Genomic DNA, 23,931 nt, shown 5'->3' with positions numbered 1-23,931 from the left:
ACCTGACTGTGTTCATGAATAGGGATGAATAAGTGTCTTTGAGAAATAATGTTAAGAGGCCAATGGCAAAAAAGATAGTGGTAGTGCTCCCCAGGAAGCCTGCCCATCATATTGTAGAATCACCAAAAAATGCTCTCCACCATTACAGGTGTTAGCTAAGAGGTTAATAAAACCAGAATTGAGTTTAACTCTATGCTTAGAGTACTAACAAAGGTACAGGCCTACATTTGATCCCCCATCATGCAGGTTGGGGTAAAACGAAAAAGCACATGACCATTAAAAGCCCCTAAATGACACAAACAGCACTTCCTAAAATTTGCCATTGTTCCCATTCAAAGTATAGACAATTTAGTTCGCAAACATTACTATTAAAGAGGAAAGTGAAGTTCCAGGCAGAGTACAAATGACCAATCAAGAGATGAAGACCTGAAGAGTAGCCAAGTTACAAAGAAAAACAAAAGAAAACAGTGAAAAAAACTCCACTGCTTGACTGTGAAACCTAAACATAGAGTATAAAATTATAACCCTGGGGAAAAAAACTTAAATACATATGACTTAAAAGCCCTCATGATTCATAGAGGAGGAAACTGAAGATAGGGTACAGAGCTGACCTTGAATTCCATATTTCTGAACTCGCATTCACTGAATAATCTTACAACCACTTGCTCGCTCTCTGTCCATTTCCTCAGGTGTAAAATGAAGAGACTGAGTGATTGAATGGTCTCTAAGATGCCTTACCAGTTCTAAGACTTGCTAAGACTTACAGGCTTTGTAGAAGTCCAAGCCTTTCACTTTGTAGGTGGGAAGGCTAGCAAACTATTGTTATTTATGGTAAGATCTTCCATTCCTGGTCTATACACTCTTTAGATTTGTTCACTTGTCCTCACACAATCATAAGACATAAGTATAATAGTTAATTGTATGTGCTATCTTGATGGGGCCACACAGTGCCTAGGTATTTGGTCAAACATTATTCTGGCTGTGTCTCTGAGGATATTTCTGGATGAGATTAACATTTGAATTGGAAGACAGAGTAAATCAGAGCACACAGGTTACCTTCCATATCGTGAGTAGACTTCATCCAATCAGTTGAAAGTCTAAAGACAACAAAAATACTGACCTTCCTCTAAATAAGGGGTGGGGGGGGTGGTAATGTTCAACGTATATTTGCTTAAGGAATGAAATATGATTCCTCTCCGTATTTCTAATCTTATTTCCCATTTATAATCATAGACTTTTAGAACTTGACTGACAGATCAAATTGTTCATTCTTTAGACATCGTTGTCATGTTCAGTTAATAAAATTATCTTTGCTCAGACTTTAGAAGTGAAGCCATTTACTCTAGGCTCACATGCTGTGTTTTGTAATACATACAATAGTATCTGTCTCTTACATTTATGTTTTTAGGTATTTAATATTTCTTCATGTAGTTAATAACTTTTTATATTTATCAGCATCACCATTGTTGTGCACATATTTATTGGGTTGGCCAAAAAAGTCTGTTACGGTTTTTCCATAAAATAAAAGCTATTTTTCATTTCACTAATAACTTTATTGATTTGGATATTTTGAGTATGTAAGCTATCTCCCCCTATTGGCTTCTCTAGTGGGTAGAGGCCAGGGGTGCCGCTAAACATCTTCCAGTGCATAAGACAGCCCCACAGCAAAGAATTATTCAGCCAAAATATCAATAGTACCAAGAAACTTTGCAAACCACTTTTGACACATTTGATCAGTCACAACACCTTCTCCACACACTGCACAAATATTTTTTGCGTTTCAGTTGCATCTTTATCTTTCTTGAAATAATAAAGCATAACATATCAAAAATATATTCTAGCCCTGGCTGGCATAGCTCGGTGGATTGAGTGCAAGCTGCAAACCAAAGGGTAGCAGGTTTAATTCCCAGTCAGGGCACACCCTGGATTGTGGGCCAGGTCCCCAGTGGGGGCCATGTGAGAAGCAACCACACATTGATGTTTCTCTCTCTCTTTCTCCCTCCCTTCCCCTCTCTAAAAATAAATAAAATCTTTAAAAAATGTTATATTCCATCTTCAATATTAAAATGGATGCACAAAATTTCACCAATTTTGATGTTTTTTTAAATGCACACTGATATGACAGCTGTCACAAAACAATCTAACAAAATTATTTCAAATAAAGTTCAGACAATTACTAGAGTCATCGTATGGAAAAAAACATAACAGACTTTTTGGCCAACCAATACATAATTGACTTCCTTGAGAATTTGCTATTATACTTTAAAAGTACTCACTTCACTATGAACAACATGAAGCACTACTGATTAAAATGTTTTTTTATTTTGTCTTTTGATCATTTTATCCACATATTTTACAAATACTTTATTTTTATTATTTTTTTAAAAGATTGTATTTATTTTAGAGAGGGGAAGGGAGGGAGAAAAAGAGGGAGAAAAACATTAATGTGTGGTTACCTCTTCTGTGCCCCCTACTGGGGACCTGGCCCACAACCCAGGCATGTGCCCTGACTGGGAATTGAACCAGCGACCCTGTGGTTCACAAGCTGGCACTCAATCCTGAGCCACACCAGCCAGGGCTATATACTTAATTTTTAAATTAAAAAAGCTTATATTGAGGTATAAGTACTTTCAATGTTATAATTCTTGTGAGTTTATTGCACTTTTGCTGGTTACCAGATTCAGAAATGATAGTGGTGTCTCATTTAAGCCCTTAATACACAAGGATAGAAATAATCTCTTTTATATGGACCAAAATTTGAAATGAGATTTCTTTTTCATATTTTTTATAAAAATTTTACCATTAATGTAGGCATTTGTGTTATATCAGGCTATTTGCAGAACTAATTATTCCAATCAGTACTTCGAATTTCTGATCCATGGCTTCATTGATATATTGCAGGTATATGGACTTGTTTTGGTTGTAAGTTGTCTTTGTTTTCTTACCATTATAACAGCTACCACCAAAGTGGTAAGTTCCTGACACTGTTTTAAGTGATTTACAAGCATGAGTTCATTATACAAATTTGATTATTATAGTAATCGGTGTTTTCCAAAGAAACAGAACCATGTGTGTTTATTTGTGTGTTACACGTGTGTATGTAAATACCTGTATATTTCATATACTTAATATTATTATTTATATGTATATATAAACAAATAAGGAATTGGCTCACATGGTTAGGAAGGCCTGAGAACCAGGAGAGCTGGTGGTGAGGGCTAGTAGGCTCTATACCCAGGAAGAACCAATGTTTTACTTCAGGCCCGAAGGCAGGTGAAACTGATGCTGCAGCTCAAAGGGAGGAGGACACAACAGTGATGTCTAAAGAATGAACAATTTGATCTCTCAGTCAAGCTCTAAAAGTCTATGATTATAAATGGGAAACAAGATTAGAAATACAGAGAGGAATCATATTTCATTCCTTAAGCAAATATGTATTGAGCATATCCTATGTCAGGCACTGAGGCATTTGCAACAGTAATAAGCAAAAATAGTCACAGTTCTTATCTTCATGGAACTTACTATGAGCAAAGCTTGATACTGAATAGGTCAGCAAACAAAATAATAAGTGTAAAGGAAAGGCTCAAAGTGCTACCTGGCATTGTCTGAGGGAAGGATAAGGGACAGCTTCCTTGGGGAAGTGATGAGTAAGCTGAGCTCTGAGAGATGCATACGAGCTCAGGCAACAGAGTACAAGAGAGAGGCTTACCAGACAAGGAAAACAGTATACACAAAGGACCTGTGGCAGATAGAGCACAAAAAGTGAGGAAGACTTTGCAGAAACAGGAAAATCCATCCTAAAATCTATATAATATAAAATCTTTAGGGACCCTGACTATCCAAAATAATCCCAAAAAAAGAACAGAGTTGGAGGTGTCACACTTTTTTAATTCACAACATACTGCAAAGCTAGAGTAATGAAAATAGTGTAGTGCTAGCATAAAGACAGACATAGATCAAAGGAATAGAATAGAGAGTCCTGAAATAACTCTCACATATGGTCAAATCATACATGGTCAAATGATCCCCACCAAAGGTGCCAAGGCCACTCAATGGGGAAAAGTGAGTCTTTTCAACAAGTGGCAAAACCAAATACCCATATGCAAAGGAATGAAGTTGGACCCTTACCTTACACTCTGCACAAAAATCAATTCAAAATAGACTAAAGACCAAAATGCAAGACTTAAAATGATGAAAATACTAGAAGAGAACATAGGGTGAAAGCTTCACAGCATTGGATTTGGCAATGATATCTGAAAGTGTGCACTTATTAGGTAAGCAAGAGAATTAAATAACTAGTCATTTAATATTATATAAAGCAGTCTCATGAAATATTAACCCAAATGCTTATTCCACCCCAGTTCCTGCCTTATTTTTCCTGCACCAAATCAGAAGCTCCAGGACCATCATCACTGGAGGCACTGATTTCAGAAAGGAGCATTTGCGGAAAGATTCCTATAGCTATTGTTGTTGAGGCAGAAAGCCAACTAATGTCCATGTTTAGTGCTCCTTTTTTAAAGTCTGAATCTCACCACAGCAAACACAAGGCACTGAAGACCAAGGTTTTGGTCTTTCTGCTGCATTTAGAATTGAAACCTATGCCCTCTAAATTAACTGGCTCCCCTGTAAGTGCTGTAAGCAATAACCACCCAATTGCTTGGGTAACTGCCTCCACCTGGGGGTCCCCTGCCACCTAGTTCACATGCGACCTCCTCTATAAGTCCCACCCCCAGCCACTAGAGCCAGAGTGAGATTCAGTGCCCTCTTCTGAATGTCTGCTGCACGCACTTTGTGTGCCTTCAAAAGAACAGCACTGATGACCTGTTACCTTGTGAGGAGGTTGGTCCTGTGTTGTCCTGTCTCTAACAGAGTGCAAACTACTGGAGAGCAGGGCTGTGCCTTATATACGTATTTTGGACCATAAGACACACCTAGGTTTCAGAGGAAAATAGGAAAAAAATTTTGAAACCAAAAATGTGGTAAAATATTTAATAACATAAATAACATAATATTTCACCAATGTAAATGTAAACAGAACTCAACAGCAGCATTAACAACCATTATTCCTCCCAAATGGGGGGGCGTCTTATAGTCCGAAAAATACGGTGCTTCTAAGGCGCCAAGTAGAGCACAAATGTTGAAAGGAAGTTTGTGATTCAAATGAATGTTTTCAAAAAAGAAGCCAAAGTAAACTGTGCATTATACTATAGATCCCTTAATCCAAACTCCTGCAAACTACATTAATTGTAAAGCTTAAAGAATATCCCCACTGCTTAGACAAACAGGTGTGGCTTACATAATCTGCTCTCTCCAGCTGTTACTTATTTGTGACACCCTTCCTAGCTTCTGCTCCCTGTTGATCTGTAGGATTACTTCAACTTTCACGTTTGATTTTCTAATTTATTCCTTACCCAAATCCTAAAATAATTTTAATTTCCTTATTTAAAAAAATTCATTAACTTTAGAGAGAAAGGAAAGAAAGGAGGAGGGAGAAGAGAGATGGAGACAGAGGGAGGGAGGGAGGGAAACATCAATTTGTTGTTCCACTCATTTATACATTCATTGGTTAATTCCTGTATGTGCCCTGACCAGGGATCAAACCCGCAACCGTGGCGTATCTAGATGATGCTCTAACCAAATAAGCTACCTGGCAAGGGCCTAATTTCCCTTTTTGATGACAGGGGAAAAAAGCTGCCACTTAAAAATAATCAGAACCATATCCCTGGGGTTTTCCATGACTATAAAACTGGAAAACAAACCTGGAATAAAACGGTATTTATAAATATTGCTATAAAATTCATTTATTAGTCCAATAACTTTTTTCTTTTGGCAGTTCTTCCTATATAATTATCCTTAACTAAATACTGTCCAGTATGCCTGCCCTTTGGAATTGTGTTTCCCAAAACAACTTTTAAATCACTGCCTATGAGCTAACTGGTAGCCATGTATAGAATAAGATGAAGTAATGATGCAAATAAGTGTTGAAACTATGGGCACATAGATGGAAGAAGGAGGGTTGCGAGTAATGGCAAAAGTCAGAAAAAAAATGAAAATCCACGAACCTAGTGATGCTCCAGAGAGGAAACCAGCAAGTGTTGACGCTAAACTAGCAGAAACATCAATACTTCCTGGCTCCCCCACTGGGTGCATCAATTTACCACCGGCAAGTTGCTCTTCTGCTGCAAGTGACAAATAGCAAATGTGTTCAACAATCTGAAAGGAACGACTCATAACCCAGAAGCCTGGCTGTGTGCAGCAATGAAAAGAAGTTAGTGACTGTTGAAATTCTCAGTCTCAGCTCTGAGGATTATCTTAATGATCAGGGGCAAGTCGTTTCCCCTCACTGAAAAATACCACTGTTTCCTAACATTAGTGTGTAGGACAGAGTAACATAGCAGGCCTGAGACTGCTATCCTTAAAAAGATCTGCTTTCAAGGTTGGTACCCAGCTGGTGTCTAGGGTATTGGATTTCAGGAAGGTTCCTAACACCCTAACTGAAAAGAGTAGCTCACTGTATGTAAACTGTGCAAACAACATGGTTAATGCTAAATACCTGTTTTCCTTCTTGGAGTCTGGAATTTTGGCACATACCAGGCACAGGGTGTCTGTGTAACCAGCTCCCAACACAAGCCCTGGGCACCGAGTCTCTGATGAGCTTCCTTGGTAGACAGCATGTCACACAAGGTGTCACAACTCATTGCTGGAGAAATTAGGCACAACCTGTGTGACTCCAGTGGGACAAGACGGTTGGAAGCTGCGCCTGGTTTCCTCCCAAGTTGGCCCCATGTGCCTTTTCTCTTTGCTGACTTTGCTTTCTATCCTTTTGCTGTAATAAATCATAGCTGTGAATGCAACTATCTGCTGAGTCCTGTGAGTTCTGCCAGTAAACCATCAAACCTGAGAGTGGTGTGGGGGACCTCTGACACACCTGGTAGTGCTGAACAGTCTACCAAATATCTTTCCAACAACCTTGTGAAGTAGGTATCCTTTTCATTCCACAGATAAAGTAAAGTTCAGAGAGGTAAACAGTATACACAGAAAATAAATAAATACTGCAGTGTTTATTATATATGGACATTCTCAAATTTTAGTGAACCAAAGAACTATCTGGAGTGCTTGCCAAAAATGCAGTTTCCTGGGCTCTGTCACATGAGTTTTGAATTCAGCAGGTATGAGGCCCAGGAACCTGTATTTATAATCAACATCCCAGATGATTCTTATGCAAGTAGTCCTAGAACCACATTTTGACACACACTTTGATGTATGCGAACTACAATGTCCAGTTTCCCAAGCTGCGCAGTAAATGGCAGAACTAGAAGTTGCACTAACCCTTCTTAACAAGGCTGAGGCTCTTTTCACAACAAAATTGCTTCCAAATATCTCAAACTCTTCTGTTCCTCTGGTTTGCTCTGCCTTTTTGCTATAGGTATCCACCAAGCTGATGGCAATTTGGTACAAAAAAAGAAAGTGTCTTAAATTCCCAGCACCGAACACTAAATGGTATCCTGAAACCAAATAATGCACACTTACCACGGAAAGTCAAAAATATACAGCTCTTGAAGAGTTAAATACTACAGCCTTAGTTTTCAAAAAAGATCTGATGTGCTAGTGGCAACAGAAAATGTAAGCTTATGCACAGATTTAATGAAAAGAATATGAATTTGCTTACAACTTTAGAAGCAACATGATAATTATCATTTTCTGTGAAAGACCAAGAAAGGGGAGGGTGATAAAGATTATTTAGGATACCAAATTATCTCTCTGGCTAATCGAGAAAACAGCCTTAAATAAATGCTCAACTTTTTAATTACTTTTCAAGTGGGCATAAAAGTATTCTTTTTCTCATTTAGAATAAGCATAGTATAGCATTTTGTCCATTGAAAGAGAATTATTTTCAGTGTTTTGCACTTAATAGTAGCTGTGTCTGAAATGCATAAACTTCTTGGTAGCTGCTTACTCAACTGATCATTTTTCACCTGTTATTACTGACTCAGACTGTGTTCTCAATTCAGTTCAAAACAATTCAGCAAGTATTTATTTAGCACCTGTGGTTTACCTGATGCTACACTAGCCACAAGATCATTACTAAGAAAACTGTTCTCATTTTCCCAATACCCAGGTAATGAGGAAGAGACTAGGAAAATACAGCCACCATAATAGTTTAAGAAAACGTATCATAGAAGAGCCAAAGAAAACAAATAATACCTGCTTAAACAGAGTAGGCCTCACCAATTTTCCCATATAGATAAACATGGGGCAAAAAATGATGACAAATCTGGATATCCACGGTCCAACATCATCTCTAAACCCATAGATAATCAAGAAGTCAGCCAAACCAGCAATCTGTCCACACACCGCAGTAATTGAGAGGCGTCTGCCATCGTGCTGGCATAGGGCATCTTATGCCCTCATCTGCAGTGCTGAGCACTCATTCATCATTAAACTGCAGCAGTGTTAACATATGCTGCAGTTGTGCTAATGTTTGTTTTACAGTCACGGCTGATGTACCCTTATACCAGCCAAGAAGGTAAGTGTCAAGTGACCGGAAATAAACTCGAAAACAGCACCTAGTTCAACCTCCCTCCACCAAACCAGAAAATCTACCCCCTCATCTCAAGGATTCCAATGTAAAAGAGTAAAACGTATAAAGCCCTGCAGGTGTACAGGAAACTACACTACCTTGATGAAAATATAATATTTTTATTTTGTGTCCCATGCCTTCACCCTCTTTGGGAAAACAAATCAACGACGTTAGGCAAGCAGTCAACCTTGATGATTTTTTCCATCACTCAACAAACCAAAACTTGAAATCACTCACGGGTCAGTTCTTTTCATATCATCCAGATCAGGCAGGGTTAGAATGTTCTCCTAGGGGCCAGTGACCATCCTTTACCTCCTAGAACTCATAGCCCAGCTGGTGGTCAACTGGCAGAGGAAATAAGCTAAGTTGGACAGTTGTATGAGTATGAAAAGGGCTAGCTTCACCTGCCTGAATTTCACCTCTGCTAAAAGTTCATTAAGAGCACTGAAAACTACCTGATTTGTAGGCACTCGATATTACCCACTAAAAGGGTGAATTATGAGCAACAGTCATAAACAGAAGAAGCCAAAGGTAAACTCTCATAGAAGGTATTTAGAAGAGATTCAGCATTTTATGTTGCTTAATCAGTAAAAGGCAGATCAGGAAAAAAAAGACAAAAACTTGTTTTCAGGTTCTTTAATACACAACTGATTTAATAAATATTTATTTCAAGTAACAGAGAGATTCAATAGGTTTCCCATCTTACACAGGATTCAGCCTGAAATAAGTCAAAAGTGGGGAATTCTTGTTTAGATTCTCATTAAACCTTTAAATCCATGTGAAAATGCTGCCGCAATCACTAAGAATTGTATGTAGAGTAAAAGAAAGGATAACATAGAAGTCCCTGACTCATAAGTCTTAACTAGTCCAGACTTCCAATTAAATATTCCCTTGCGCAGGGGTGTCCAACCTGAGGGCAACCTGATTGCCCATTTCCCAAATATTGCAACGAGCTTTTTGTCACCTCTCCCCTTTTGTCATCCCCAAACACCCCGAGGGCTGCATGCAGCCCAGAATGGCTGCAAATGAGGTCCAACACAAAAGTGTACATTTACTTAAACATTATGAGATTTTTGTGCGTGATTACATGTTGCAGTGTATTTAATGTGTGTGGCCCAAGATAACTCTCCTTCCAGTGTGGCAGAGAGACGCAAAAAGGGCAGACACCCCTGCTTTAAAGAAAATAAACTGTATAGGCAAACCACTATTATTTAATAAATAAATTTATGGAGAATGGAGATGTTGACTAGAAGCAGGCAGTGCTTTTATTATACTCAGTAGCATCAAACTCTTAAATTGTCTAAGACACCCCTTACTTGCCTAAGTTTTAAAATCCTACACCAAATCCACCAATTTCTCCCTCAAAACTGTCAAAATGGAAGTCATAACTCATCGGAAAGAAAATTATTAATGCAAAGATGGCAAGGCCGTGTCTTTAAAAAATACAATGAATCACTCTTTATTTTTTACCTATCTTTTTTTATTCAAATACTGCTCTGATCACTCATGATCCAAGAACATTCAAATAATAAACCAAAAAGAAACATGTTAAAGATTTGTCTTCAAACATTAGAACAAATGATGCCACGCTTGCCTCTGATCTCGCAGACATAAAACCATATCCACACCTCAGTGGCAACCAAACCATTCAGGAGAGCTTCCTTAACTGTGAGCTGTTTTGAAGATACCAATTTGAGCACTAGTGACCTTTTTTATTAAATCTCTGGAAAGCTGCAGGGATCTCAGCAGGGGTTGGAGGAACCAGCTCAACCATGGGATCGCGCCAAAATGTGGCTAATCAAGGCTTCAAGCCACAGCATCTTTACCAATGAACACGAGGGGCAAATGGGAGAGCTGGTTACAGACAAACTGGGCCATGCATGGTTCAAGGATGGAAAGTCTATGTCTTTTAGCTTGAAATTTGAGATCCTGGGGAAATAAATGGCCCTTTAAAAATGATGCAGCAAACACTACTAAGCCATAGATGCTGCTACTCCCAAGAGATAGTTACTTCCCATTTCAGGCTTAAAATATAAAGCACTGTCCTATCATGTAGTTTCTAGTTTTCAGTGGCCAACAACTACAAACAACACCACTATAATTTATTTCACATTCAAAGTCAATTTCAGACATCAGTCATATTTTTAAAAGACAACCCTTAATTTTGGTAAGAAATCATAGCCCCATCTCTGAAATATAAAAGCAATCACAAAACAGCATACAACTTGGACTACACTGCTGTGCAAATCTCAGTCCAACCTAAATCTTTAATGGTAGCCTTATAGTAATTTCAATGGAAGTGTCCCTCAAATGATCTCTACCAGGCAAAGGGTCAAGACACGTGGCTTTCTGATCTCAAGGAGATAAAATCTGGCCCCCCCCAAACTTTGAAGTTATTCTTTAGCAACGAGTATTCAATAGTACGTTTCACATTCAATCAGATCATTTGCAGACTAATTCCTTGCCCTAGGCCTGAGCTACAACTCCTGAGAACCTGCCAGTTTACGACACTGGTAGGAATTCCAAGTCTTACCAGAGTCATGGTTACGTAGGAAAATGTGAGCAGTCGGGTATTCCAGCTGAAGCAATGAGGTCAAAGCTCATTTCAGTGTGAGCTTAAGTAATTCTCTGCAGAAAGACTCTGGGTGAGGATGCAAAGTACTAGCCTCAAACCTGCACGTTGGCACCTCAAGGACGGCTGAAAATTCTACTGCGTGCCCTGGCTTTCTGGGCCAACACTGCTTAATTACTACTCTGATACAATGCAGATCACTCTTAGCAAAATTAAAGCAAAAGGGTGTTTTAGACCAATACTTGGGTTGTTTGATTTAAAATGTTCATATTATAAAAAAAATAAGGATGTCAACATCTTAATTTTAAGGTGATGAATTTATTACAAACCAGAGGCCAGTTGTTTTCCACTATGAGTATAACATGAACAGACTGCCCTTTTTCCCAAATGTTTCAATTAGCTTTTTGTCACTTCTCTCCTTTTGTCACCCCCAAACAATAATCCAAGATGCCAAGAATCTATGGGAAACAGAACTATGAAGTAGAATATTCTTTCAATTTTTCAGGGTAAATGTGAGAAGCCAATTTTAGTCACTTGCTGTATAGCAAAGCATCCTATACAAGCCAATTCCTATGGATCAAGACCCTTGGTATGTACAACCTATAGTGTTCTGTGCCACACATAATCTGCTTCAATGTCGTAAGGTATGTTTATAGGTGAGGTAAACATTTAGAAAAACATTAATGCAGCACTCCTGTGATAACAGTATCCTAAAAGGGGATGTACAATCCTTTCTTTCAGCCAGGGTACATTTGTGAAAGTTTCAAATGCAGAAAAAAATCAGAGCAAACTCAACCGATGATAAAAAATGTCAGCAATGCTTTGATCAAGAATAAATGACCTGGCTGGCGTAGCTCAGTGGATTGAGCGCGGGCTGCGAACCAAAGTGTCGCAGGTTCGATTCCCAGTCAGGGCACATGTCTACGTTGCAGGCCATGGCCCCCAGCAACCGCACATTGATGTTTCTCTCTCTCTTTCTCCTTCCCTTCCCTCTCTAAAAATAAATAAATAAAATCTTTAAAAAAAAGAATAAATGCATTAAAAGAGCCAAATCGACAAGTTTTCAAACCTATATTGTGAGGGGGTTGTTGAGGAGTGCACAGAACTCAACCATTTTTCCTGTGGACAGAAAAATCTAAACTTAAAGATAAACCCCTTCTTTCACATCATTGGCAGAAATAAAATCCTATTCCCGCCACCTCATCTTGCAATTAAGGAAGTTGCTACAAATAGCAGCATAGAAGTCATGGTCCCTGTTTTGCTCCATTCTTAACGTACCCTCTGGGAGTAAAACAGATTACTCAAAAGGCAGTAGGCAGAAATCGCTTTTCCCTATGCCCAACTCCCTATTCTGCAGGCTTGGAGGTGGGTAAACATGGGCGGAAGAGTCCAGCAGCAGCCTGCCTTGTCCCAAGGGTCCAACGTCTGGGGTGCTCGGCGGCAAGGGTTCAGACGCGACGCTCAGCAGCGACTGTGCCGCCTCCTGGAGTCTCCACATCTACCCAGCCCACCCTGACAATCGCCCTAGCTTTTATCAACCCCTAAGGTGAGCTTTTTAGTCTGGGTCTCCAAAGTTTGCCCAGCCTCCTACCGTCAACCACCCACCGCCCGTCTGGCCGAGCCCCGGGGAAGGCTGAGTCCTGCCCTGGCCTCCAACCCCCTCAGTCCCCAGGGTTTTGGGGGGGCCACAGAGACAGGTTTACGTTTACCTCCATGTGCTCGCAGCAGAGGAAACAAAAGAAAGCCACCTCCCTGATAATAAAACGCCATCTTCAACTAATTGGCAAACCGAGGGGCCTCTGGGTCTGTCCCTCGCTATCTGGCCCTAGGCGACGCCCCCCACCCTGGTCTCAGGCGGAGTTTGTAACCATCCAGGGAAGCTCTGCTTAAACCTTTCGGGGTGGTGGGGGGTGGGGATCAGGGACTCTAAGAGCCCTACCTGACTCCACACCCTGGTCACCAGGGCAGCGTATTTCGGTGAGAATTAAAAAGGGGTGGTAGTGTCTCCCACAGATGCACTTAATCTTCGCAGAAAACTGTTCTGAGGGACCTAGCGGAGGGGTTGATGAGACAGCGAACCGGCCCGCGTGGAGCCGCAGCGCGTGTACTTACAAAGCTATTAAAGCTCCGGCGGAACATCGCGTCCAAGGCTGGGGGCGCCGAGCTGCGCTCTGCCGGGCTGTCTGGGAAGGTGCCGTCCACAGAACACACTGCAGCGTGGGCCGGTGGCGCCAAGCGCACGGGAGGAAGGCTAACCCGCCACCCGCCCGCTGCCGCCGCCGCCCTCTTTGGCTCTGCGCGCTCCCCCCGCCCCCCGGCGCGCGCGCCCCAGCTCACCCCACACGCCCCCGCCCCGCCTCACTCGCGGCCCGCGCCGGCCAGTCCTGGGGTCTGTGGCTGGCCCTGTAGCTCCCCCTTATCTGGCTTCCCGCCGCCCCTGCGCTCCCGCAGCAACCCGCGGAGAAGGCGCACCCGAAGCGCGAGGGAGGGAAGGCGGAGGAGCCCTAGACTCCTCCTGCGGTGAGGGGACGCCCCTATTTCTCCGCTGGCGCCGGACTCGGCCCCCTGCAGGCTGCACTCTTACCCTGAGCAGTGCCACCTCCCGCCCTCCCCGTAGGCCAGCCCGCGTGCTTCCGCCCCACCTCGGGCTAGGGGGATGGGGCGGGGACTCTCCCAGGCACCTTTCGCCTCACCTTGCCTCAGTCCCGCACTACTCCACTGGCTCAATCTCGAGTCACAGCCTCCCCTGCCCCGGCCCTAACTCCGCCGCAGCGCCGCTTCACTCGCAGCCCCTCCTCGCCCCTCCAGGTCCGTGACTGCACAGTGCAGCCCAGCAGCCCGCCCCGAGCCCACGAGGCAGCAGGTCTCAGAGCAAGGAGGGGCACGGCACTGTAGAGACCCCAGAGCAAGCAGGGCAGGGGAACTAGTTATGAAAGCCGCCCCGTTCTCATCTGGAAAGGCGCGGGCCACCCCACTACCCTCGCCTAGCTCCGCTCCCACCTACGCGGCTGTTCCCCCCTTAGTTCTTTCTCTCCTCCTGTCGCCCACCTAAGCCATCTTACTTCCACTTTCTCGGAGCTAGTTAAGTCAAGCTTTGTGTCGCCACTGCGCAGCGGGGCGGGATTTCCCTGCCCCTCCACCTCAAACCCCGCCCCCCTCGCCTCCCTCCCCGCCCCCCGGAATTCTTGCAGAGCAGCCTGGGGATTGTAGTACAACCCCACCTCTATTCCGCGTAGTACTGCGGGCCGGGAGCTCCCCCAATCGCCCGTGCAGGGTTTGCCCAGAGGGTTGGCGAAGGAAGCGGCTGAAACCTCCTGGCCCAACCGTGGTTCTCTGCACCGGCTGGATGTGGAGGCCAGGAGAGCTCGGTAGATTGCCCGTGATGGGATATGTGCGAGGGATAAATGAGGCGAAGCCCAGAAGGCTGATAGCTGCCCCTAGGGCGCGAAAATTGTGAAATCCTCTATGCCCTCGGCTTCTAGTTTAGAACTGTAATTTGCGAAACTAAAAATGAGATATGAAAGCTGAGTCTAGAATTGCTCCGAGACTGGGCATCCCAACCCCCACCTGTTTATAGCTTGCTCCGTGGCCGTTAAAGAACTTTCGAATCCCTCTATAAAAGTAAAGAACTAAGTTCACTTACCAGAGCCTTCTGCCGCATCACATTCTCTTGTCGGTCTAGAGCTGAGGACAGGGTCCAGCTACGCAACGGGCTTCCCCTCAGGTGGTGAAGGACCTTTAACGCTGTTCACAGGCTCTTCTTTTCCTCTCAGGGGTTCATACTCACTTCAACAAACCATTATTGTGCATTTTCTTTGTACCGTGCAATGTGGTAGGGGCTGAACTCAGTGACTACCTGAAAGACCTCCTCAATAGGCTGGTCGCAGTCTAGTCAGGGGATACCTGCTGGAGTAGAGGTTCGAAAAGGGCGGACAATATTGCATCTGAAAGGGGGTCTGGGAAGCTTTTCACAAATCGCTGAAGCTTAAACTGGACCTTGAAGTGTGGGGAGATTATACAGGAGCTAACAAAAAGAGCCTAGTTGAGTCAAGCCCAGGGTGGAGGGACAGGTCCGTGAGAAAGTACAGAAAGAGCCAATAAAAAGAACACGGTGCCCTGACAGACGCCCAGGATGTGTGAGCGGGGGCGGCAGGCATGAACTAAACCCCAAAAACAATGTTCAAAAATACGCTACGAAGTTTGAACTTGATTCTTTGAGTGAGGAGCCCAACCTCAAAGAAATGCAAATGGAAGAGACGTAAGGTATGTTCTGAAACTGCCCTTATTGACAAGAAGTAAAAACCTACGAATCTCCTTCTTTCCCTATTGTGGTTCCATCAGTTTGCTCACACTTGAGGGGATATCTAATGATTTTTGAGATTTATGTTAAGTGTATATTAATGAGATATTAGGATATTTTATTTTATTGCAAAATGGATCTAAGGTTTTGCTATCTACTATCTAAAAGATCTATTTTCAAATAGAGTTTATTTTCTGGCTTTACTTTTATTGAATACAGCAGCTAATATCATTTAACTCACTAATTATTTGTTGAACATCTATTATGTAAAAGGCCCTATTCTAGATACTGAAATTTGGGGGTGGAAGAAGTTGTTGTTTGCAGTAGGCATTAGATTAGAATCCTTATCAATAAAATGCATCCTTATCAGTAAAATACATAATAGGAAATGAATTTAATAATTGTATATTTTCATGTACAATTTTTTCAACAAATGGAAAAATGTACTTTGCTATGGATTCAAACAGATGAACTTTAAAAATTAGGGAACTGGACATTGTTTTGCAGTGTTCTCTCACACACCATTGTGTATCATCTCACATGCCGTTGTCAGGTTGCCCAGCTTAAAAGCAAGCCATTTAGCCCCAAGATATAGCAGTTATGTTTGTCATATTTTCATTTGTTGTTATAGTTCTACTATCTCTATGTCCTCCTAATTTATTTCATCACAACATCTATATTCATGGGTTTAGACTAATTTGCTTGAGTATAAAAATGCAATTGCACACAAAGCAATATATGCTCAGCAAAACATGAAATTAATGCAAGGTAATTTTTTTTCCATATTTAAACTCAACCTGAAATTAGAGTTGCTCTCACAAACATGTTTTAGAGTTACTTTCCTTTGAGTTATTTTTTAAGACAAGAAGGAATTATTCTTGTTCTTTTCAGTGCCTCTTCACAGTTTCTAAAGAAAACCCAGGTGTTGTAGAAAGCTGTTGTCAATGACTATGAAAAGCAGACCTTCAGCCTGCATTTTTATTTGGCCAACTCCATAAACAGAACTGCAAAAACTAACTTCCAGCCTAAACTGTCAGAAGCCTCGGTATATATAACACCAACTCTTGTGGTGTAGCAGCTGACTGCAGCAGAAGCCCCGATCTCCTGCCGGCAGGAATTGTGAGGAAGCAGTCTTCTGTCCGTTTCACATCTTGGCTAGATATAATGCTTACTGTAGGATAAAGGGAAGGGAAAGTGTTCTTCTTTGACTATTTTAATTCTGCTGCCCCATTTCTGTGCAAGCCTCTCATAAGCCCTTTTTCTCTATTGATCCCCTTGTTCTTTCCCACCTTTTACCTCAACCCCTCAGAAATCTCACCATGGCAAATGGGCAGAACAAAATCTCACGCACAGGATGCAGTCCACACTTGTGAAGGAGGGGAGCGCACTGCTTCTGCAGTCAGCCAGTTGGTCAGCAATTCAGGGATCCAGCAAGAAGGGAATGGTAAGAAGTAGTTCCTTCCTCCATCTAATACTAAAAAAAGAAAAGAAAAAAATGAAGCTGTTTTATCAGCATCTAAATCAGTGCCATCAGCAAGTTGAAGAAATTCAGGTGTCTCTGCTGAGCTTTCAAACATACCTCATAAGACTACCTTTTGCCCACTTGAAAAATTTTTCTCCCTTCCAAGACTGACCTTAATGTTTATTTTAGACCAATTTTACTCATATCTTCCTAACTGTCGGCCCTCTCCAAGTCAGTTTTTACACTGCAACCACAGAAATTTTTGGAGGACAAATCAGATCAAATCATCCCGTTTATGACTTTTCAGTAGCTTCTCACGACTGTTAGGATAAGTCCCAAATCTTGCTTTACCATCATTCACATGACCCTGAATTCTCTGACCCCTGCCTTCCTCTCTAGCCTCAGTGGTCCCACTCTCCCCCTCGCTCACCAAGCTCCAACCCACTCGACACCTTTCTTCCCTTGAGTTTCCAAAGATCCTTCTCCCTTGACAGCTTTTGCACATGCCACCATCTCTGTTGGAATGCTTTCACACGGCCTTTGCTATTCATCTTTCAGATCTTAGCTTAAATTACACTTTGTCAGATGAGATCAAGGCTACCTGTTATAGTGCTCCAAATAGTTCATATTAATGACATGGGGGGGCACTGACAAATGAAGTTACTAATCTTGGAGAACAGCAGAATTCCAAGGACATTGTGGATGATCTAGTGTTGTTTTGCTTTTCAAAAAGGGGAAGTTGGTGTATTCTAGTAATCATGATATTAAAGGGATACACGTTTCTAGAACTGACTATTGAAAGGATAAGGTATTTTATTACAGTAGAAGGGAAGAGGCAATCACTAGGAACCATAGTGAAGTCACTAAGATATAGTTTGGCCTTCAGGATTGTGAGAAAATTATTTCTAATTCACAATGTTTCCTCCTCCCAGACTATATGGGGAGGATAAACAGAAAAGATGTTAGAAAGGTTATGGCATAGGAAGACAAAATCTTTAACATCCATAGTAAGAAGGCTTTAACTTAAAATATATCAGTATAGTTAGATTATTTAGAAATAAAGAGGTAAATAAATACAAGAAGAAACAGCTAAAATAATGGAAAGTACTTGCCCCTAGGAACACAAATTGAGAATGGAAAAGAGTGGGATAAGGGACTTTTTTTTCCTCTTTGCAAGTCTTATAACTAACTTTTAAACTATGTGCGTATATTATTTTCATAAACATAAAAGTGTGTTCAAAATGCAAATAGCATTTGGACCTCCAAGCAGAAAGTTGGAGAGCATTCTAACCGAGAGAAATGGTGACGATGTGGAGATACAAGTGTTCTAGTAAATGGTAAGTGTACCTGCCTACCGGAGCAATAGGTCCATATTGAAGATGAGTAAATGATACAAAATATAAACCTCCCTTCTCAAGAAGCCACTGGAATATGCATTCCATCATATTAGAGACTAAACCAAGGAAGATATGTGACCCAGGAAATGGGGTATGAACATAAAAGAAAAGTGAAGGGAATTGCCTAGATGATAATAAAAGAAAATTCAAGATAAATAGTTGTGTGTCATACCTAGAGAGCAATCAGACCCAAAGAAAGTAGGAGGATGGAGGAACATAGGAGGGCTTTATCTAAAGAAAAAAATTTTAATTAACTGATAGATTACCTGTTATGTCTGACCACATGGAGAATAGTATTCAGAAAGGTTTTACAATTGTATGAGACAATTAATGAAGAATTAGTGAATGATACATAGAAAAGGCAGCCAACAAACTAACAAAAACCAAGGCAGTTTTTAACTCCAGGAAAAAATAGAAGTTGCTCAAGACACTAAATGAGTCGTGATGAAATGCTACTTGGCTCCAAAGTAAAAGACAGTAGTCATAGCCATAACAATGAAAACACTGCCTTACTGATATACCAAATCCTAACTCTTTTGTAGGACAAAGGGAAAACAAGCCAGAAAGTTTGATGTTATAAGAAGTCTGAATCTCTATTTTCCATAAAAAGACAGCAATAAATGCTATCTAAAAATCAAAAGATCAAGAAACATCAGTATAAATATGTTATATAGAAATGTGGAAGTAAATACCAGAAGAAACACCTAAAATTATTAAAAGTGGTTGCTCTCATACTACATACAGATCAGAAGTTGGGAGAGATGTAGGGTTCTACTCTTTTTATTTATAAGTCTTATTAATCTAACCTTTTAACTATGGATATGCATTACTTTCAAAAATAAAAGTTAATAAGAACATTTGAGATCTTGCTTCCTGGCAGTGTCATCAGCTTGATTCAAATAAACTCATAAAAATTCTGTACAAATTTGGAATTCTTATTTTTTTTAAAGATTTTATTTATTTATTTCTAAACAGAGGGGAAAGGAGAGAGAAAGAGGAAAGAAACATCAATGTGTGGTTGTCTCTTGCAGGCCCCCTACTGGGGACCTGGCCTGCAACCCAGGCATGTGCCTCAATGGGGAATCCAACCAGTGACCTTTTGGCTCACAAGCTGGGACTCAGTCCACTGAACCACACCGGGAAGGGCAAATTTGGATGTTTCTTATATCGACATTTACTTGGCATTGCTGGCAGGATTCTGAAGAAGCCCAACCAGGACCATCCTATGCTAAGTACCAGCATAAGCCCATTATGCCCCACTGTTTCTCTGCTTCAAATTGGGTGAAGTTGGAAAGGACATCAAATAAAGACACTCTCCAATCTTGTTGGAAGGAACTTCATCTGCCACCTAACCATGAATGAACACCTACCCTTGCCTCTACCTACAAGAGACATCAGCCCTGGCTGGTGTGGCTCAGTGGATTGAATGTCAATCTGCAAACCAAAAGGTCACTGGTTCAATTCCCAGTCAGGGCACGTGCCTGGGTTGCAGGCCTGGACCCCAGTTGGGGACAAGCAAGAGGCAACCAGTCCATGTTTTTCTCTCCCTCTCTTTCTCCCTCCCTCCCCTTTATCTAAAATAAATAAATAAAATCCTCTTTTAAAAGGGAAATCAAAGACTCCTCTAGGATGAGAAGTTGTTAACATCAGAGATAGACAGCTATCGCAAGACATTGACAAGGCCTGTGTCCCTATGGATTGATGCTGAACTCAGGAACCATTTTGCTTAATTGTCTTTACCTGTCTGCTAATATTAACCATAATAATTGTTCTTGGGTTTTTTTATATAGTCTAACTGTTTATGATTACTAAACATGTATAACTGTTAATACTCTTTTTATGGCTTATGTAAATGTTATATTAGGTGCAAAATATATAAAAATGAAAATAATAAGTATTTTCCCAGCTTTACTGACATATAACACGTCAGTAAATAGCATTTTGAATGGGCAGGAAGGAGGAAAGCATTCTAGTCAATTGAAACAGCAAATACAGGAAGTACCAAGTGGACCTCGCTAGGGGAATATGAGTTCACACTGGGGAGTAGCGAGAGATAATTTGAATAGCTATCAGTTATTGAACCCTTGCTATGTGCCAGCCATTGTGCTAAGCATTTACATGCATTATCTCATTCTCACTAACGTCATAAGCTTCCACTATTATCCTCATGTTATAAATAAAGAAACTGAAAGGTTAGGGAACTTGCCAAAAGTCATAGCTAGAAAATAACAAAGCAAAGAGTCAAACAGGTCTGCCTGACTTGAAATCCATGCACTTAACCACCACATTTGAAGGCAGAATTGCTAAGATTTGATCACTGATTTAATTTATGGGACAAAGGAGAGAAGTAAATTCAAAATGAGTCCAAGGAATTAAGGTTGGTGAACTAGGAGAATGATGTTTATTCATTTCAACAAATGGTTTTTTGGATACTGACTGTATCCAAGCAGTGTGACAGCTATGGTAATGTACTTGAGAGATATGATCCCTGCTCTCACAGAGCTTACCTTCAGTCATGCATAGGAAAACCATTCAGGGGGAGTATCAGTGGAGAAAATGATGAGTTCGGTTTTAACTATGTTGAAGTAATAGAATGCTCAAATAAAAGTGTCTGGTATGCATGGAAAATGTGGTACTAGAGCTTGGTATAAAATGCTCTAACCTCCAAAACCTATTCTTGGTCGAAGGAAATCAAAACTTTAGAAAAGCTATTTTCATTTAATGCTTCAGAAATCCTGCATGAGCTTTAAGAGTACAGTTTCAATGGTAGGTGGGCTGGAAGCCAGACTGCAGGAGTTTATAGGTATAAACTGTTCATGTGCAAAGCTTGATGGTGGAAAAAGGAAAAAAGCACAATAGCTAGGAGGGCCATCAGAATGAAGCAACTTTGTTTTCTAAACCAAAGGAGACCTATGCATGTTTAAAAGCAGAGAGGGAAGGATTCTGTAGAAAGGGGAAGCTAAAGATTTTAGAAAGAGAAACAATTGAGAAAGCCAGGTGTGAAATGAAGTCAGAGGGGATGGACTGGAGAAAATGAGGCTGAGGTTTGAGAAGGGAGGAGGGAACCGTTTTCCTCTAAGAGGAAAGAAGGCTGAGAGGGGAGGGAGGAAATCAAACGTGTTAGAGAAAAGATGCCCAGGAGTGAGCAGTCTCAGTCTTTTGAACAGAGCTTAGATTTTTTTTTTTTTTTAAGGAAGGTCAACTGGGGAAGGGGATGGAGTTTTGTAAGGAAACAAAGAATTGAATTTGAAGTTTAGGTCTAAAAATTAATGAATTTGAGGGATATTCAACAGCCTTATTTCAACCACTTTCTACTGTTTAAAATAATGGTAGGTTGCACCATCCTCCAGTCTTTCTGATCAATTAATTCAAATTTTATCTCACCCAGGCCAACATTTAGATACTAAGACTCAGGCAGGATGCCATCAAAATCCATTAAAAATGGCTCTCTTCCCAGCAGTAATAGTGAGGCAAACTCCCCTTAACTATCAAATCCAATCTTCAATTAATTAATATCTCTGTTGGTGTCTGATTTATTTTTGAGTCATATAGTTCTCAGCGCCTCACTTTCTAACAGTTTTTTATTCCATTTGACATTCTTCAGCAAGTATTGAGTCTGCTCTACTTGAAAAAGAATTTGCCATTTTGGTTTCACTTATTTCTTGTCACAGGATATAACTAGAATACACAAACATGCACAAAACAAAACAAACACAAGAGCTTCTTGAGGACAGAGACCATGCCTTATTTATATTTATCCCTATTTCCCAGAGAAGAGGCTGACACACTGTTGAAACTCAAGAAATGTTGACAACGGAATAAATGTTTATTTACATGCTGTTATGGGAAGAGCCCAAAACTGAGATCCAGATATCAGCTCTGGCTGAAATCTAGAGTTCCCCTTGGACCAAGCCATACATTCTCTGGGCCTTATTTTCCCCGTGGGAAAATGAGAGGGTTGGCTAATTTATTACTTCTGAATTTTTATATCATTTTTAAATAGGTAAAATTTCAGGTTTCCAAGTAGCAATGTTTAGATTGCTATTAGAAACTTTTTCTAAGTCCCTGGCCAACCAGATGTGCTACTCAAAGTTATGTCCATTGGGAAGATTTCCCTTCCCCAGTGTCTTTTTGGAGTACCCTACAGTGGAGTTGTAGTGTTGGAGTCATTCCCCACCTCTTAGATGGTGCCAGCTTAACTATACAAAGTTATGTGCAAACTGGGCTCATGTATTTCTTTTTTATCTTAAGACATTTGGTCACAGGTAACTTACCATGAGACCACAGGTATGAATTGATGGAGGGGCAGCAGTATGACAGGAGGAGGTGCCACGGGAATCTGGGCCACCTGCTTATTAAACAAACTTACACCTTCAGAGCCTGCTCAGGCTCCATCCCACATATACAACTTCCATGAGGTGATGAAATACTTCTGGGCACCCCAGACTTTATGGCCAGGCAGATTAGTTAACACCGTTTGTGTTGGGAAATCTGTGTCTTTATCCTCACTTGGCCAGGCATTCAGTCTCCACCGGAAACTGTCAGCAAACCAGAAGATTCTTCTCAAAAGGAGAATTCCCAGCAAAGCTGGCAATCAATTGAGATGAGCAAGGTGGACATCCCAGCAGGTTTCTACTAGACATTCTCAAACTCCCATGCCCCTATTTTTAACACTGCCTTTTCCTAGCCCCTGTCTCAGAGCCCAGGGCTCTTCTGTAATCCCCATTTATGAATAGATGAATGAGATCTGATAAATTTCAATCTAAGAATTAGGGAACTTTTAAAGTGTTTAGATATTTGTAAAAAACCATGGGGACTGAGCAATGCTGAATCAAAGTAATGAGTTCATGGTAATGGGATTTAAATATTAATAAGTAAACTTTTTGGTTGGGTAGAGAGGGTTCACTTACCTACTGCCTCTCAAATCAGCTTCTAACTGCCAACTTCTGCTTTACAGTTATTGGGAGGGTCAAGTTTACTCTCTGCTCCAGTCATCCTACCTTTAAATATTCAACACCTCCCCCTTACTCCACCCTCCCTACACCATACTACCATTCCTGTGGTTTATGAAAATATTCCTGGTCAATCCTTGGTTGAAAAGAGAATGCCCAACAATAAAAAAAAAAGAGACTAAACCCATCAAATAAATTAAGTACTTACACTGTACATTTCATTCAGAGTAAAACTGCTTCCTCCCTTTTGTATATACATTCAGGCTAAAACTGCTTCCTCTCTTTTGTATAGGCCTACTTATAGGTTGTCCCGTATCACCTAGGCAACAAGATAGAACACGGACTTCAGAACAACATGTTCTTGTCATTCTTCACCACAAGTTAATCAGATCCTACCCTGCCGAGCACTACTAAGACTATGATTGGCAATGTCTCACCTCCTCCTGAGCAGTAAGTCATACTTAATAATTACACTGTTTCTCTGGTAGTCCTCATTCTGTAACTACTGGTCCATCTCCTATTGTTAATGGCTGTTTTACTTTACTATGGGGCAGGCATGTTTCCAATGGCCTGCAGGTTTCCACAGATGTTTTAGCCAGATCGAATCACTATGAATCTCCAGCAGACCCGCTCCCTTCCCCATCCCAATACCGTTATACAAATGAAC

General features: G+C 41.1%; 1 protein-coding gene across 2 annotated transcripts in view; it reads right to left on the bottom strand.

The window, feature by feature from the left end:
- The window catches only part of ATP11C (ATPase phospholipid transporting 11C), a 184,949-nt gene extending 171,455 nt beyond the window's left edge, over nt 1-13,494 (bottom strand). Inside the window, exon 1 of one of the 2 annotated variants that reach the window (XM_045839388.1) lies at nt 13,266-13,494. In XM_045839388.1, the coding sequence (XP_045695344.1) occupies nt 13,266-13,292 (27 nt within the window). In that variant the 5' untranslated portion in view covers nt 13,293-13,494. The remainder of the gene's footprint in view (nt 1-13,265) is intronic. The other variant, XM_045839387.1, reaches the window with a different exon arrangement.
- Nucleotides 13,495-23,931: the final 10,437 nt, after the last annotated feature.

This window comes from Phyllostomus hastatus, unplaced genomic scaffold (genome assembly GCF_019186645.2).
Source record: "Phyllostomus hastatus isolate PE091 unplaced genomic scaffold, TTU_PhHast_1.1 phas_contig_30, whole genome shotgun sequence".
In the NCBI taxonomy this organism is placed as follows: Eukaryota; Metazoa; Chordata; class Mammalia; order Chiroptera; family Phyllostomidae; genus Phyllostomus; species Phyllostomus hastatus.
This window is presented reverse-complemented; position numbering and strand designations above follow the sequence as displayed.